Here is a 12,452-nt window from a genome sequence, read left to right as displayed (position 1 = left end):
CAGGGGAGGGGAAAGGCCAAGCCATTTTTAGGGTGCTGTTTGGAGGGGTGAAAAGGCCATAGCCTTTCCAAGGGACACTTCCTGGAAAGCCCCTGGAACTTAGCTGGCTCTTGTCCTGTGAAGCCAGCTCTGGCCACCAGGGGGCAGGGCCACGAACTCAGCCTGAAGGGAGCCTGCGGGGCAGCCCAGCACTCTGGAGGGACAGACAGAACAGGCCATCAGGTGCAGACAGGGGAGGGAGGCAAGGGGACGGAAGGGAAGACGCCTTGGATGGGTGGAAGTCAGTGCCCTTAGGTGCTGGTACCTGTCTTCCCAGCCACCGCTACATCAGGCTTCTGAGCCTGTTGGCTGTCAGGGCTGGACTGTGCCCCATAGGTGACATGGCAGTCCCCATGGAATCCCCCAGGTGCCACTAGGCAGCATACAGGTAACACACCTGGAAGGTCCCTAACAGCCTAGCTGGACATACTCAAGACACTCTAGGGCTCCTCATTTGGTGGCACAAACTCCAGGACCCAGTGAGGGAAATGGGAACACACCAGGCCGGGCAGTATGGCTAAATCTGTTTATTCCAAAATAAAAAGCAAAATAAACAGGAGTCGCCTGACCAGGGAGCCACGACCCCATCCCCGCCTCCTTCCTCTGTCCTTTGCTAGCAATAAATAAGTTTCCCAGCCACAAATAATTATTAGAACCTCCTCCCCATGTGCCAGCTCCAACCTCCACTAGGTATGATACAGGGGTGGCCCTACCCTCTGGAATATACAAAACCTTACACAGACACAATATGTACACCGGGGAAGGGGGGCCACCCCAGCAGCCGGTGCCCTCGCCTGGTCCACAGCCCCACTGTCCTGCCTCTCTGAATAAGAAGGGAGCCCCCCGAGGGAAAAGTTGCTATGGTGAGAGTAAGGGGGCCATCAGGCCTCCTCCAAACAAACCACCTCCACCAGCCTCTGGCTCTTAAATAACAATCATCACCATCCAGAAATTTAAGGACTCAGCCCTGATCAAGGTGGCAAAGGGTCTGTTTGTCTTTCCCCATTAGACAGAGGTCTTGTCTTGCTACCCTAATTGTAAAGGGGTGACTCGGAAGGGGTGGTAGGGACATGGTGGCAGTGAGACTCCAGCCCCACTTCTCCAGGCTTTGCTGACAGTGGTCTGCTTTTTCCCATGACTTTTTTTTTTTTTAATTCCATAACTTCTTTTTCATAACTTTTTTTTGGTAACTTTTCAGAAAGCTTTTTTCTACTTTTTTGCCACATTTTTACAATTTTTATCTGATAACTTTTTCACCCCATAACTTTTAAATCCCATACCTTTTTTATTTTGTGTTCTTTTAATAAACACTTGCATAGTTATACTACAATTTCGTGAAAATGAAACAGATTATCTCATGCCAAGCATGCCCAGTATTTGCACAGTATCAATACCTTTAATACTATAGTTTTCAAGACACACAAAATAAAATTTTAAGGCAAAAACAGCACTTTGCAACAATTTAATAATTTATTACATTACAGTAGCATCATGCCAGCAGTCAATAATGCCACTTTAGGCAAAAGTTTTCAGTATTTCCGTTACACATTCTGTTAACAAGAACTCATACATTGGTAAAATTCCTTCTAAGAAAACTTGGCAAATAAAGCTTTGGACTGGAATTGGCATTTCTTTCTCTACTTTTCCTTCCCACCATTTCTTTCTTTTAAACTACAGTATTCATATTTTAAAATATTTTAACTTATTTCATAACATAAAGATAGCAGTTACATTTTTAAATATTTATATTATTTTAAAATGACTCTTTAAGATACAGTTTTAAACCCACGGGCTAGAAATCATACCACTGTTAATTAGCCACATTATTTGGTCTAATATTTTTTCTTTATCATTCTGAAACTGGGTTTATCTAATATATTGATAAATTCATACAATTTGGAAGAGTCAGTTGAAGTCACAAGGACCCAATATGTGCCCTCTTTCATTGAATGCCAGCAAATCTGTTATTCCATTGGCAAAATCATATTGCTGCTCTCCTGTTCATCTCATATTTATAAAAGGATCATGAGGATGCCAAGTGCTAAAAATGGAGATGGTCTAGTGAGTAGAAAATCCCCACCCCAGGGAGCACACATACATCTCTCCCTACAACCTAATAATGTGATGTGTTTTGGAACACAGACATTAGAACTTCATGAAGTTTTAACTGTTGATTCTTTCCCAAGCATCATCAAGTTATGATTTAGGCAATGTATGACTGAAATGCGTTCATTCATCACTCATAGGCACAATCACATAAATATTGCACAAAATATGTCCCTGACTGAAAGTGAGAGGTACAAAAACATATTTCACTCTTCATAAAGAAGTTTGTGAGGAACTACAACTCTGCGATTGTATAAACACGTTTCCTGATAATACACTGACATTCACAAATGGTAGATTGCACCACAGTGTGTAAACATTTTAAGTTGCATAAACTTCTCCTTGATTTTCAAAGATAACATAACACTGTCTACTAAAATTCCTTTTTGTTTCAACTAAGTACTCTCACATTTATTAGTTTATAATAATGTTTGTTATTAAAGTGTTTTCCACTCAAGGAAAAGAAGTAAATTCCTATGTCAGAGTAACCAAGGTGGTTGAAGAATAGGTATTAGCCAGAGACGTCTAGATGGTAACATCAATCTTCAAGCCTCAAAGAAGCTCCATGAACAGAGAGGAATGCCAGGTGTCACACAGCTTTCCTTCACTCTAATTCATTCTTGACCAGAGCCTGTATGCCTGTTCCAGGGACATTTAAACTCTTAAAGGATTTCTTATGATCTTTACTAAATACATTAAGAAGAATGCCAACCAGCGCCCTTTTGTGAACTGGGACAGGAAGTCATGTGATTAAAACAGGTAACATGAACTCTGACTTTAAAATGTATTATAGATACAAATGCTCTAAGCTAGGAAAGGTTTTCCACATCCACAGCCAATGATGGGAGCCTTTCATTCCTCAGAAATAAGCCCTTGTTAGGTCATTGGAAAAGAGTACAACTGCTGCAGCTCACGATGCAATATCTTCACGAGCCCAGAGCATATACAAATCCTAAGGGAACTGCCACAGTACAGTGCTCATTCTTGGCACCAGAACAAATGAAACACACTTTATCCTGCACATACCTGCCAGAGCAGGCCACTTTCCTCTTCTGTGAGATTTAAAAAGCTCCCCCAAAAGGTTATTACTCCCATCACCAATACACAGAAAATGAAGGAAAGGCTGTTTGCAGTTCTCAGCCTTTAAACAGCTCTAAATGTCAGTACTCATAGTGGCATATTACAAAGTAATAAACAGTGCACACTTGAGGGCAAAGCACATATTGAGCTCTTGAAGAGCTCACTGTGATTAAGATGAGATCAAACATAATAGCAGAACATAAGCAAATTTTATCTGAATTCTATAATGAATATGCACACTGCAATAACATTAAAAAAGCATGGGAGCCTATTTCAAACCAGCGAGAAGAGTTTTGTGCGACGACTGGGTCTTTGTGTGTTTGAACTCCCACCATGTAAGGGCAAACTCAATATGCATGCTAATGCCCTACAATTATGAAATTAAAAAAGAAAAATGCTAAAGGATGCCAGAGTGAACATCAGTGAGAGCCACAGAGACCCACTCTCCTTTAATTTTCTACAAATAAACTTAAACTATAAATTAGAAACACAAATAATCATGAGTGGCTGTAACATTCAGATGAAGTACATGAATTGTGTAGGAGATTAACCCCGTAACTTTGTTTCATTTTTAACAATGTCTTGAGCAGCTCTTTGATGATGGTGGTATTTATCTCCTTCCTCTGGGCAGCCAAGCCCAGCAAAAGCATGGCACACAGGGGTTTCTGCCCAAGCCTGGGTGCTCTTGGTGGTCCTGCATCTCACCAAGGAGCTGCACGATTGGCTATGCAGTCGGGTTGTCCTGGGAAGAACCCTCCCTGGCTTCTCCTTGTGCAGGCTCCACGCTGTTGGTGAGGCTCACCTCACAAAGATCTTTGGAGAGAGGGAGGCGGGGATCTGAGTGGAGTGATAGCCCCCCATGCTCCTGCCTGCTCACCCCACCTGGGGGCTCTACTCACCACCATGCATGTCGGCAGCCCCAAGCTCCTGGGGGGCTGGGGCTCCTGGACCGGGTTCAGCAGCAGGGTTCCGGGCAGCGGCCAGGAATTTGCCGTGCCCCTCGTTATAGTTGGCACAAGCCGCAACACCATCTCCTGCAGCTCCAGCAGCTTCACCTGAAGGGAGGGGTGCTCAGCTGTCAGGCCGCTGCTGGCACTCACCCTCATGCCCACCCCCACCCGCACCCCCACCCCTACCCCCACAGGGATGTTGCACACCCTACCTTCCCCTCCTCCTTGTCCTGGGCCAGCCTGATGATGTCCTCCTCCAGGTGCTGCGTCTTTGGCACTGCCCCCTGGCTCTGTTAGAAGGCAATGCACTTTCCTGCGGGAGGAAAGGGCTCAGACGCTGGGGCCCCTCCCACAGCCCTGCAGCTCCCCCTGCCGTGCCCTGGTCTCCCACTCACTGATGGCATCTCTCTCTCCAGTACTGGATGAATCGAACTTCCAGTTTCTCCACATGTTCCCTCAGGTCCGCCTTCTCCTCCAGGAGGTCCATAAGGCCGCTCTGGAGCCAAAATTATGGGGTCACATCTCAGCAGCGACCTGCCTCACCCCTGCCCTTCTTGGCCCATGCTAGGACTCACTCACCTCCAGCTTCTCCATGACTTCCCGCAGGGCCCGGAGGGTCTCCCCACTCACAGACTCGCCCCCAGCCCCCGAGGCTGGGGCTGCTGCCTCTGGCTCCTTCTGGGCTGAGGTGACCGTCTCCGTCACCTGGCCCAGCTTCTCCTGCAGCTCCTTTACTTGCTGCTCCCACTGCAGGGCACTCTTGTCCTCGTTCTTCTGGACAGAGAGAAGCAAGTTCTGCAGCTGGAGACCCCAGAACTTGGTGTCTGCCTCCCATGGCACCGGGAAGGGTGGAGGCAGGTTAGAAAAATACTCTCCTCTCTCCCACAGCCACCAGAGCAAAGCTCTGGCTCACGGGTGCCTTTGAAGGTAATATTTCATGTGAGGGCTGCACTGCCCCATTTTGCAGGTGGGGAAACAAAGGCCTGGAGGGCTAGGGAGGAGGGCAGGCTCCCCAGGTGAGGCAACCCACCAGCTCCTTGTAGTCACTCTGTGGCTCGGCCAGCTGCTGAAGCCTCTTCTCCTGTTCCCGAAGCCTCTCCTGCTGCTCCTGAAGCCTCTCCTCCTGCTCGCGAAGCCTCTCCTTTTGCCCACGGTTCAGGAGATTGATGCGCCGATTGTTTTCCACCTGAGCCTGGAGCTCTCCTGCCACTCTCTCCAGCTCCTTCCTCAGGTCTTGCAGCTCCACCTCAGAGGGCACTGCTGGGGGATCCGGGAGCAGTGGTTCAGCTGAGAAAGGAAGCAGACCATAAGGGCCTCTGGATTCTCAAAACAAAAAAACAAAAAACAACAAAACACCCTCCTCTTGGCGCACAGCTCCTCTCAGGCCCCCCAAACTTGGCCTCACTGCTAATGATTCCTCGCACCCGGATGGTAGCCAATCTTCCAAACCACTTTCAGATAGAGAGCACTGTGGGTGGCTGACAATGGGCCCTCTTTGCTCATTAGGACACTGAGGCTCATGGAGATGACAAGACTTGTCTCCTGGCACAGACCTCTTTCCCTCTGCCTCAAAGCCCTGCCATCCACCCACCTTCCTGGGGCATTCTAAGCCACCCCCACAGCCCTCTGATGCCAGTCCTGCTGCCAGGTCATGCCAGTCACATCTTACCCGTCTGGTTTTTGAGTTTGGACAAACTCCTCTCCAGCTCTTCTACCCGATGCGTATCATGCTTCTTCGCCTCCTTCAATGTGCAAACCTGCCCAAAGCACAGGGGGAAAGGGCCCTGGAGAGAGGGGCTGGTGGCTGGACAGGCTCCCATCTCCCTCTCTGCCCCCACCTCCACAAAGCCCAGACCCAGGACCACCTCTGGCTGCACTATTCCCATTTTAAAGATGCCCAGAAAGATCCAGTGACCTATCTAAGTTGTTGGGGGGGCGGGAGGCTGAAGGGTCAGATCTCACCTCCTGCGACATTTTCCTCATCCTCTGCTGCCACTGGGCCCTCTCTCCTTTTATTTGTAGTGCATATTGATCTCTCTCCAGCTGGACTTCTTTAAGTGACTCCTTCAACTGCAAGAATGGGCACAGAAGTTAGGAAAGGCTGTCACTGGTCCTCACCTGCTCCTGGCCACTTGGGGTCATCTTCCTTCCACATCCCTCCCTCTGCCAAACCTCACCTGTGTCACGTGTCGTTTCAGCAGTATCTGCTCCCTTATGGACTGCTCTAACTGCATCTTCATAAGTGCTTTACTGCGGCTCGAGAACTGGATGGTGAAGAGTGAGAAGTTTCGATCTGGGGAGCCTGGGCCATTCCACACAGTGCCCCTTAAAAGGGCTAGGGCTAAACCCAATATACAGCTTGGCCAGTAAAGACCAAGGCATTTCCAAGCCCGTGGTCTGGTTTTGAAAAAAACTCAGTGAAGTTGGAAGGGACGAGGAGAGAGGTCAGATAATATTGCTATTGTTATGACTATCACTGTTGGAACCTTTATGGAGAGCTTCAGCAGGTACCTCGCTAGCAATCCCATTGAATCCTCGCAACCACCATGGGAGACAGTTACTATGATTACCTCTCTTGGGTAGATGAAAAAACATGGAGTATTTGAGGTTAAGTGCTTGCCTAAGATCACTTAGGCAGAGCTAGGATTTGAACACCCAGGTCTATCAGATTCTCTAAGCCCATTTTTCTTGCTTGGGGTGGGGGCAGAGTCAGGAAGGGAAAAATTAATCTTTTATTCACTTTTTGAAAGGATGATACATTCACATAGTCCAAAACTCAGAAGGTATAAAAGGGAAGTATCTCCTAGCCACCCCGTTGCTCTCTTCTGAGTTGTTTATGGACACTTGCAGACATGTTTTATGTATATTATCATAGTGTGTACACACACACACACACACACACACGTTTCCTCTCTCTACAGAAAAGGTAACATACTAAAGGTACCCTTCTGTACCTTCACAGTATAAGTACCCAATACCCCACACCCCACCTAGGACTTGGCCAAGACCACGGCCAGGTAAGGGCAGGACAGCCACTTGGCCTCCAAGCTCTGCATCCAGTGCTCGCTCCCCACCGTGCCCCCCAACTCACCCACAGCAGCTGACTCAGCCTCAGGCTGCCTCTAACAACCATACACAAAAGCAGTGAGAAATGGCCATGCTGCCTTCTGGGCAGGACACTCCATCCTGCAGAAGGGACCTTTAGGCTCACTCCTCCATCTGCGAAGCCGGGCTCCCAGGGGACAGCGCAGGTGGTTGGACTCACCCCATCTGGCTTCTTCTGCGTGGCGGCGACAGCACAGAGAGCCCGCTCTAACTCTCCTGTACGCTGTGATGAACGTTGCAGGCGGCCGGCCAGATCCCTGGACTCTTCTGTAATGACAGAGTTGAGATGGTGCTCAAAGGACTCCCCCTACAGACCTGTCAAAGTGCCAGGTTGAAGGATGACAGGGTGCCCAGATTCTCACCTTCAAAGTATCTGAGAGAACGTTTCGTGCGATACAGGTCCATATTTAGTTTCTTGTTCTCTATGTTCAATCTCTGGATTTGAACCTTTGAGAGAAAAGCCAAGCAAGTGCTGAAATGGAAAGAAACACTCTCCGGAGGACAGGAGGAAACTTCACACCCTCCACTCACCTCTAGCTCCCTTTGGGCTTTCTGTTTCTCACTGTTTGCTTCCTTTTCCTATAAGACGAGGAAGACAGAGCTCTTACCAGGGAGAGGCAGAGATGGCACAGCAAGAGACATGCCCCCAGAATGCCACCAATGCCCCAGGACAGACCCACCCATGGGACCAGGTTATCAGGGGCCCTGTGGGGATGGGGTGGAATCTGAGGAGTGAGCCTTCTTCCCCAGGCTGGGAGTAGGCGAGACGAGACTGGGGCCTCTACATCTGAGTGTCCCCCAAACCCAGCAGTCACGTCATGAGCACACAAAGAAATCACGTTACTTCTTCCAGCTGATGTTCCACTTGTTTCTTCTGTTGTTTCTGTGGGGAGAGTCAAATTAAGGTGATGGAGGGTGGCCCCCTCAACTCTGTTCCCCAGACAGGAAGCGGTAGGCAGGGGCCAGGAATGGATTATAAAGGCAAAGTTCTCAGACCCAATGGGAACAGGAACTGTTCCTAAGCTCCCAAGGACAGAGGATTTGGGTCTTTGTTGGTTTTCAGCCACAGCCACAGAACTCAAAGTATGAATCAGGAATCTCTAGAGAAGACAGTAACATAAACCTCTAGAGATGGAGTTTGAGAAAAGCTCCCCCTGCTGCCAGCTTGTGATTTAGAAAAGTGCGTTCATTCAGTAAACATTTACTGAGCACATACGGGCCAGGTACGGTTCTTCACAGCAGATATAGGATGAAAAGGACAGACAGGAGCCCTTGGCCCTGAGGTTTCCATTCTAGGGGGCCTTTAAATCTCAGACTCTCAGAGCTAACAGAGACCTTTGATACTCACTACCTCCTCTGGAAACATGAGCCCAAAAAGGAGAGGTGGCTTGTCCAGAATCAAAGATCAAATTAGGGACTGAGTCATGGCAGAAATACAGGGCCCCTGACAACCAGTCAGGCCAGCACTTCCCCAAGAGGCAACAATGCCAGGGCATGTATAGTAAGGACTCGAGTAGGGACGTCTGGAGAGGAGAGAGTCGGCAAAGAGGGCAGCAAAAGAAGAGCCATGCTGCATGCCCTGGGGTCCCTCCAGGTGAGTCCTGGGTGCCCCAGCTCCCTATCTGCCCTTGGTGCCAGGGGCCCCCAGCCCCCTTCTTCAGGGCCCCAAGGGGAAACTGGAGCCTAGGATTGGCAGCGTGGAAACAGGGGACCCCACTGGACTCTTACCAAAGATTTGATGGTGTTATTCAGTCGACTGATTTTTATGGACCTCGAGTCCAGGACTGCTGCTTGTTCTTGGCGTGGGCTCTGAGGCGCATGCAGAGAGGAGGAGGTGGAGGAGGAGTTGGGGGAGAGGTAGAGAGAACAATCATTAGGGCTGGGGTGTGCGTGCGCTGTCTCAGCTGGCAGAGGGGCACCCAGTCCCCGCGGTGGGAGGAGGTTGGAGGGCTGGCCTGCGGGGTCACTGCACCTCCACCCAGAGCCTCCTACCTCCAGATCCTTCAGGGTAGCAGATGATGTAGGGCCCTCCCCGTGGATACCTGTTGCTGACTACAAGACATGAGAGTGCACACGGAGATGTTCTGTCCCAATCATTGTCTGAGCCCTCCGACTTTCTTTCTTCCCCATCAACTGGCAACATTTTCTTTTCTGCCTGTCTTGGACCCTTTGTCCCATAACTCCTTTATGCTAACTTCTCTCATGGTTCTTATCTCCCCACCATCCCATCCTGGGGCCCTTTCAGTGACTCCTGATGGCAAGTGACTGTTCTCATTGTCCTGGCTTCCCCTTGAGACTGGGGATGAGGAAACTCAAACAGCAAAGACCATATCCTGGGTGTCCTGGGTGTTGACAGCAGGCCATGTACTAGGGATTAACATAAAATCAACAATTATAAATCTCATTTAAACTGCACAAATACAAGTCCAACAATACCACCTCTATTATACAGATGTGAAAAGAGAGGCCCAAAGAGCTCAAGCAACTTGCCATAAATCATATCCCTAGCAGACGGAGAGGCAGGATTCAAACCCAGAATTCTTTTCTTTTTTGAAACGGAGTCTCTGTCTTCCAGGCTGGAGTGCAGTGGCGTGATCTCGGCTCACTGCAAGCTCTGCCTCCTAGGTTCACGCCATTCTCCTCCCTCAGACTCCGCAGAAGCTGGGACTACAGGCGCCCGCCACCACGCCTGGCTTATTTTTTGGTATTTTTTAGTAGAGACGGGCTTTCACCGTGTTAGTCTGGATGGTCTCGATCTCCTGACCTTGGGATCCACCTGCCTTGGTCTCCCAAAATGTTGGGATTACAGGCGTGAGCCACCGTGCCCGGCCAAATCCAGAATCCTTAAGCACTACCCAACAGTCCATCCACAGTCTTAACAACTGCCCTCTACTGCCCCTTGGGCCCCCTGTCCCCAGGAGCCTGTCCAGGCGAGACTCACAGCCTCAGATGAGTGGCAACCACCAGAAGTGGCTGTCTCAGGGCTACTGCCATTTGCTTTCCTGTTCCTCTTCGCTGCTGCTGGAACACCAGGGCTGTTTCTCTGCCAATATTCTTTTAACTGTGGGAAAGAAGAGCAGTAATACTCATGAGAAACATCAGCCCCTACAGCCACATCCTCCTTTATAGTTTTTATAAAAGACTCTTATATACCATCTGATTTAATGACACCAACAACTCTATAAGGTGTCACAATCATTTAGGGACTGAGAGGGATTGATATCATGGCTAGAAAAAAGAAAAAAGAAAAAGAAAAAGGTGATACTGGAACTTGGAAGCTCAGTCTTCTGACTCTAAGCTCTGGGGTTTTGCCAAGAATCAGCAGCTGCCAGGGACTAAACCCAGAGGCAGAGGTAGAAAAGTATACATTAAGTAGGCAGGAGCTGTATGTCATGTGGTTTAGAGTTGTACATCCTCACACGTCTGTTAGTGGGAAGAAGTGCCCCAGTACCTCCCAAACTTTTATATCAATGTGTCCTCATGGCAGAAGGCAGCCTTTTAGTGAAATCTGGGAATTTATCAGAAAGAGGACAAACCAAGCCTCATTTCAGAGAGAGGTCTGGTATACTCTTAGAAACCTATGGGACTGCCATCCCTAAGTACATTCATGTTTTTTCTCTTGATCTCAAGAGAATCAGAGGAAACTGATGCTTCAGAAAGATGTCCCACATTTATCCTGTGGTACTCAAAGTACCCAAGGTTGAGATAATATGAGGAAGATTCAAGCTGTCAAGTTCAGTTTCCCAAGATCTATTCCACAGAAGATGAGCAAATCTCACTTCAGAGACCACTGACTGAAGGGCAGTCTGGTCCCAGAACCATGGAGAATTAGAATATGAGGTGGAGAACTCAGAAAAAAATGTTAAAATCTCTCTGGAAAGTAGAAGCCTGGGAGAAAACCAAACCAAAGCCATTCTCCCATCGCCACCCAGAGATACTGTCAACGTTTTGAGCTCACGGGGGAAGGTAGGCTTTTCCCACTGTCAATGTCTTTTAAGGGAGTCAGGCAGCCTGAAACCTCTTGCTCCTGGGTCCCATAGTCTCCATTCCCCTTCCAGCTGGAAATTTCTGCTGTGACCAGAAGAACCAGAAACGGTGTGACAACGTTTAGGGGACTGGGTCATAAGACCAAGGCCAGTCTTGCAGTAATGACAGTTAGTAGGCAGACTGTGACATCACTACATTCCACTCCTCCTAGTGCGGGGGAGGGACCACATCAGCGCGATGTCTGAGTCGCCGCTCCATGATGCGGGAGGGAAACACAGGGTTGTGACCCAGGTCCTTGGAGATGCCAGCACAAAGAGCCCAGGGAGGTCGACCTTGAGGCAGCAGGAGGGGAGGGCAGAGTCTGCAGCAGGGAGCCCCAGGAGTCACCAGCCCAAAGTCACCCAGGGACAAGCGGTGAGGGCGGGGCCTGGGGGGCCCAGGTCCTTGGAGACGTGAGCCCAAAGAGCCCAGGGAGGTCCAACTTGGGGTGGCAAGAGGTGAGGGCCCAGTAATGGAGTGGGGAGCCCCAGGAGTCACCCGTCCAAAGTCACCCTGGGGTGATTGGCGAGGGCAGGGACTGAGCTGTTTGCTGAAGGGGCAGGGCTGACTGACAAGACTTTTGTAGGGGAGCCCAGAAGGGCTGGGGTTGGGGGGCAAAGTCCAGTGTGCCTCAGGAGTAGTATGGACTCTGGCAGCGGTCTTGTCGTCAGAGGGGATCTGTGGCTGAGTTGGGGAGTCATGACCTGGTACGTCTTTACCTTTTTCTTGGCTGCAGCTAATTTGCTCTGTCGAGTTTCTTCTGCCATTGTGGGGTGGGGAGGGAGGCGGGGTTGGGGCCACGTCAGCGAAATCCCAGCGAGCACCGATCAACACCTCCAGTCACCTAGCAGGCAGCTGCGTAACTGAGCCAGAGGAGGCGTAACCAGGGCCACAGTAGAATGCGGAATAGGGGTGTGGCCTTAATGCTCCAAGCCCATTGGTCAATGAGAAAGACGAAGTGGAAAGGGGGCGTGGCCAGGCAGCAGTGTGTCCAGAGGGACCTGTGGCTCATTAGGAAAGCTGCCCATGCAACCACTGTCCCCACCCACTCTGAGAGAGGGGAGGGCCTGGCTTTTGCTTTAAAACCTTTAAGACTTTAAAAAACATATGTGTGTACACTTTATATATATGTGTGTGTCTCTCTGT

General features: G+C 49.5%; 1 protein-coding gene across 2 annotated transcripts; it reads right to left on the bottom strand.

Moving 5' to 3' along the window:
* Positions 1-1,412: 1,412 nt before the first annotated feature.
* On the bottom strand, positions 1,413-12,171 carry LOC134738352 (golgin subfamily A member 8B-like). 2 transcript variants are annotated; one of them, XM_063653136.1, is made up of 16 exons: positions 12,026-12,171; positions 10,222-10,341; positions 9,009-9,089; positions 8,125-8,163; positions 7,812-7,859; positions 7,643-7,727; positions 7,441-7,547; positions 6,353-6,439; positions 6,138-6,245; positions 5,845-5,932; positions 5,206-5,462; positions 4,755-4,946; positions 4,571-4,671; positions 4,388-4,488; positions 4,125-4,280; positions 1,413-4,038 (listed from the first exon to the last, which is right to left on the bottom strand). In XM_063653136.1, the coding sequence occupies exons 1-16, from the start codon at positions 12,071-12,073 to the stop codon at positions 3,950-3,952; spliced, it is 1,707 nt and encodes a 568-aa protein (XP_063509206.1). In that variant the 5' UTR covers positions 12,074-12,171; the 3' UTR covers positions 1,413-3,949. The 2 variants fall into 2 exon arrangements, with proteins under 2 accessions (XP_063509206.1, XP_063509205.1); XM_063653135.1 differs by having other exon boundaries at positions 4,755-4,949; positions 9,009-9,332; positions 12,026-12,097.
* Positions 12,172-12,452: the final 281 nt, after the last annotated feature.

The sequence above is a fragment of the Pongo pygmaeus genome, chromosome 16, assembly GCF_028885625.2.
Source record: "Pongo pygmaeus isolate AG05252 chromosome 16, NHGRI_mPonPyg2-v2.0_pri, whole genome shotgun sequence".
NCBI lineage: Eukaryota > Metazoa > Chordata > Mammalia > Primates > Hominidae > Pongo > Pongo pygmaeus.
The sequence above is the reverse complement of the archived record's forward strand: the minus strand, read 5'-3'. Positions and strand labels throughout refer to the sequence as shown.

Bases quoted from the DNA above. Each gene is read 5' to 3' on its own strand.
- LOC134738352 (XM_063653135.1), bottom strand. From the start codon at position 12,073: ATGGCAGAAGAAACTCGACAGAGCAAATTAGCTGCAGCCAAGAAAAAG. The intron at 9,333-10,221 runs GTGAGTCTCGCC...CATGTCTTGTAG, and splicing joins GTTGCCACTCATCTGAGGCT to TCAGCAACAGGTATCCACGG. The intron at 5,933-6,137 runs GTGAGATCTGAC...TGCTTTGGGCAG, and splicing joins TGAGGAAAATGTCGCAGGAG to GTTTGCACATTGAAGGAGGC.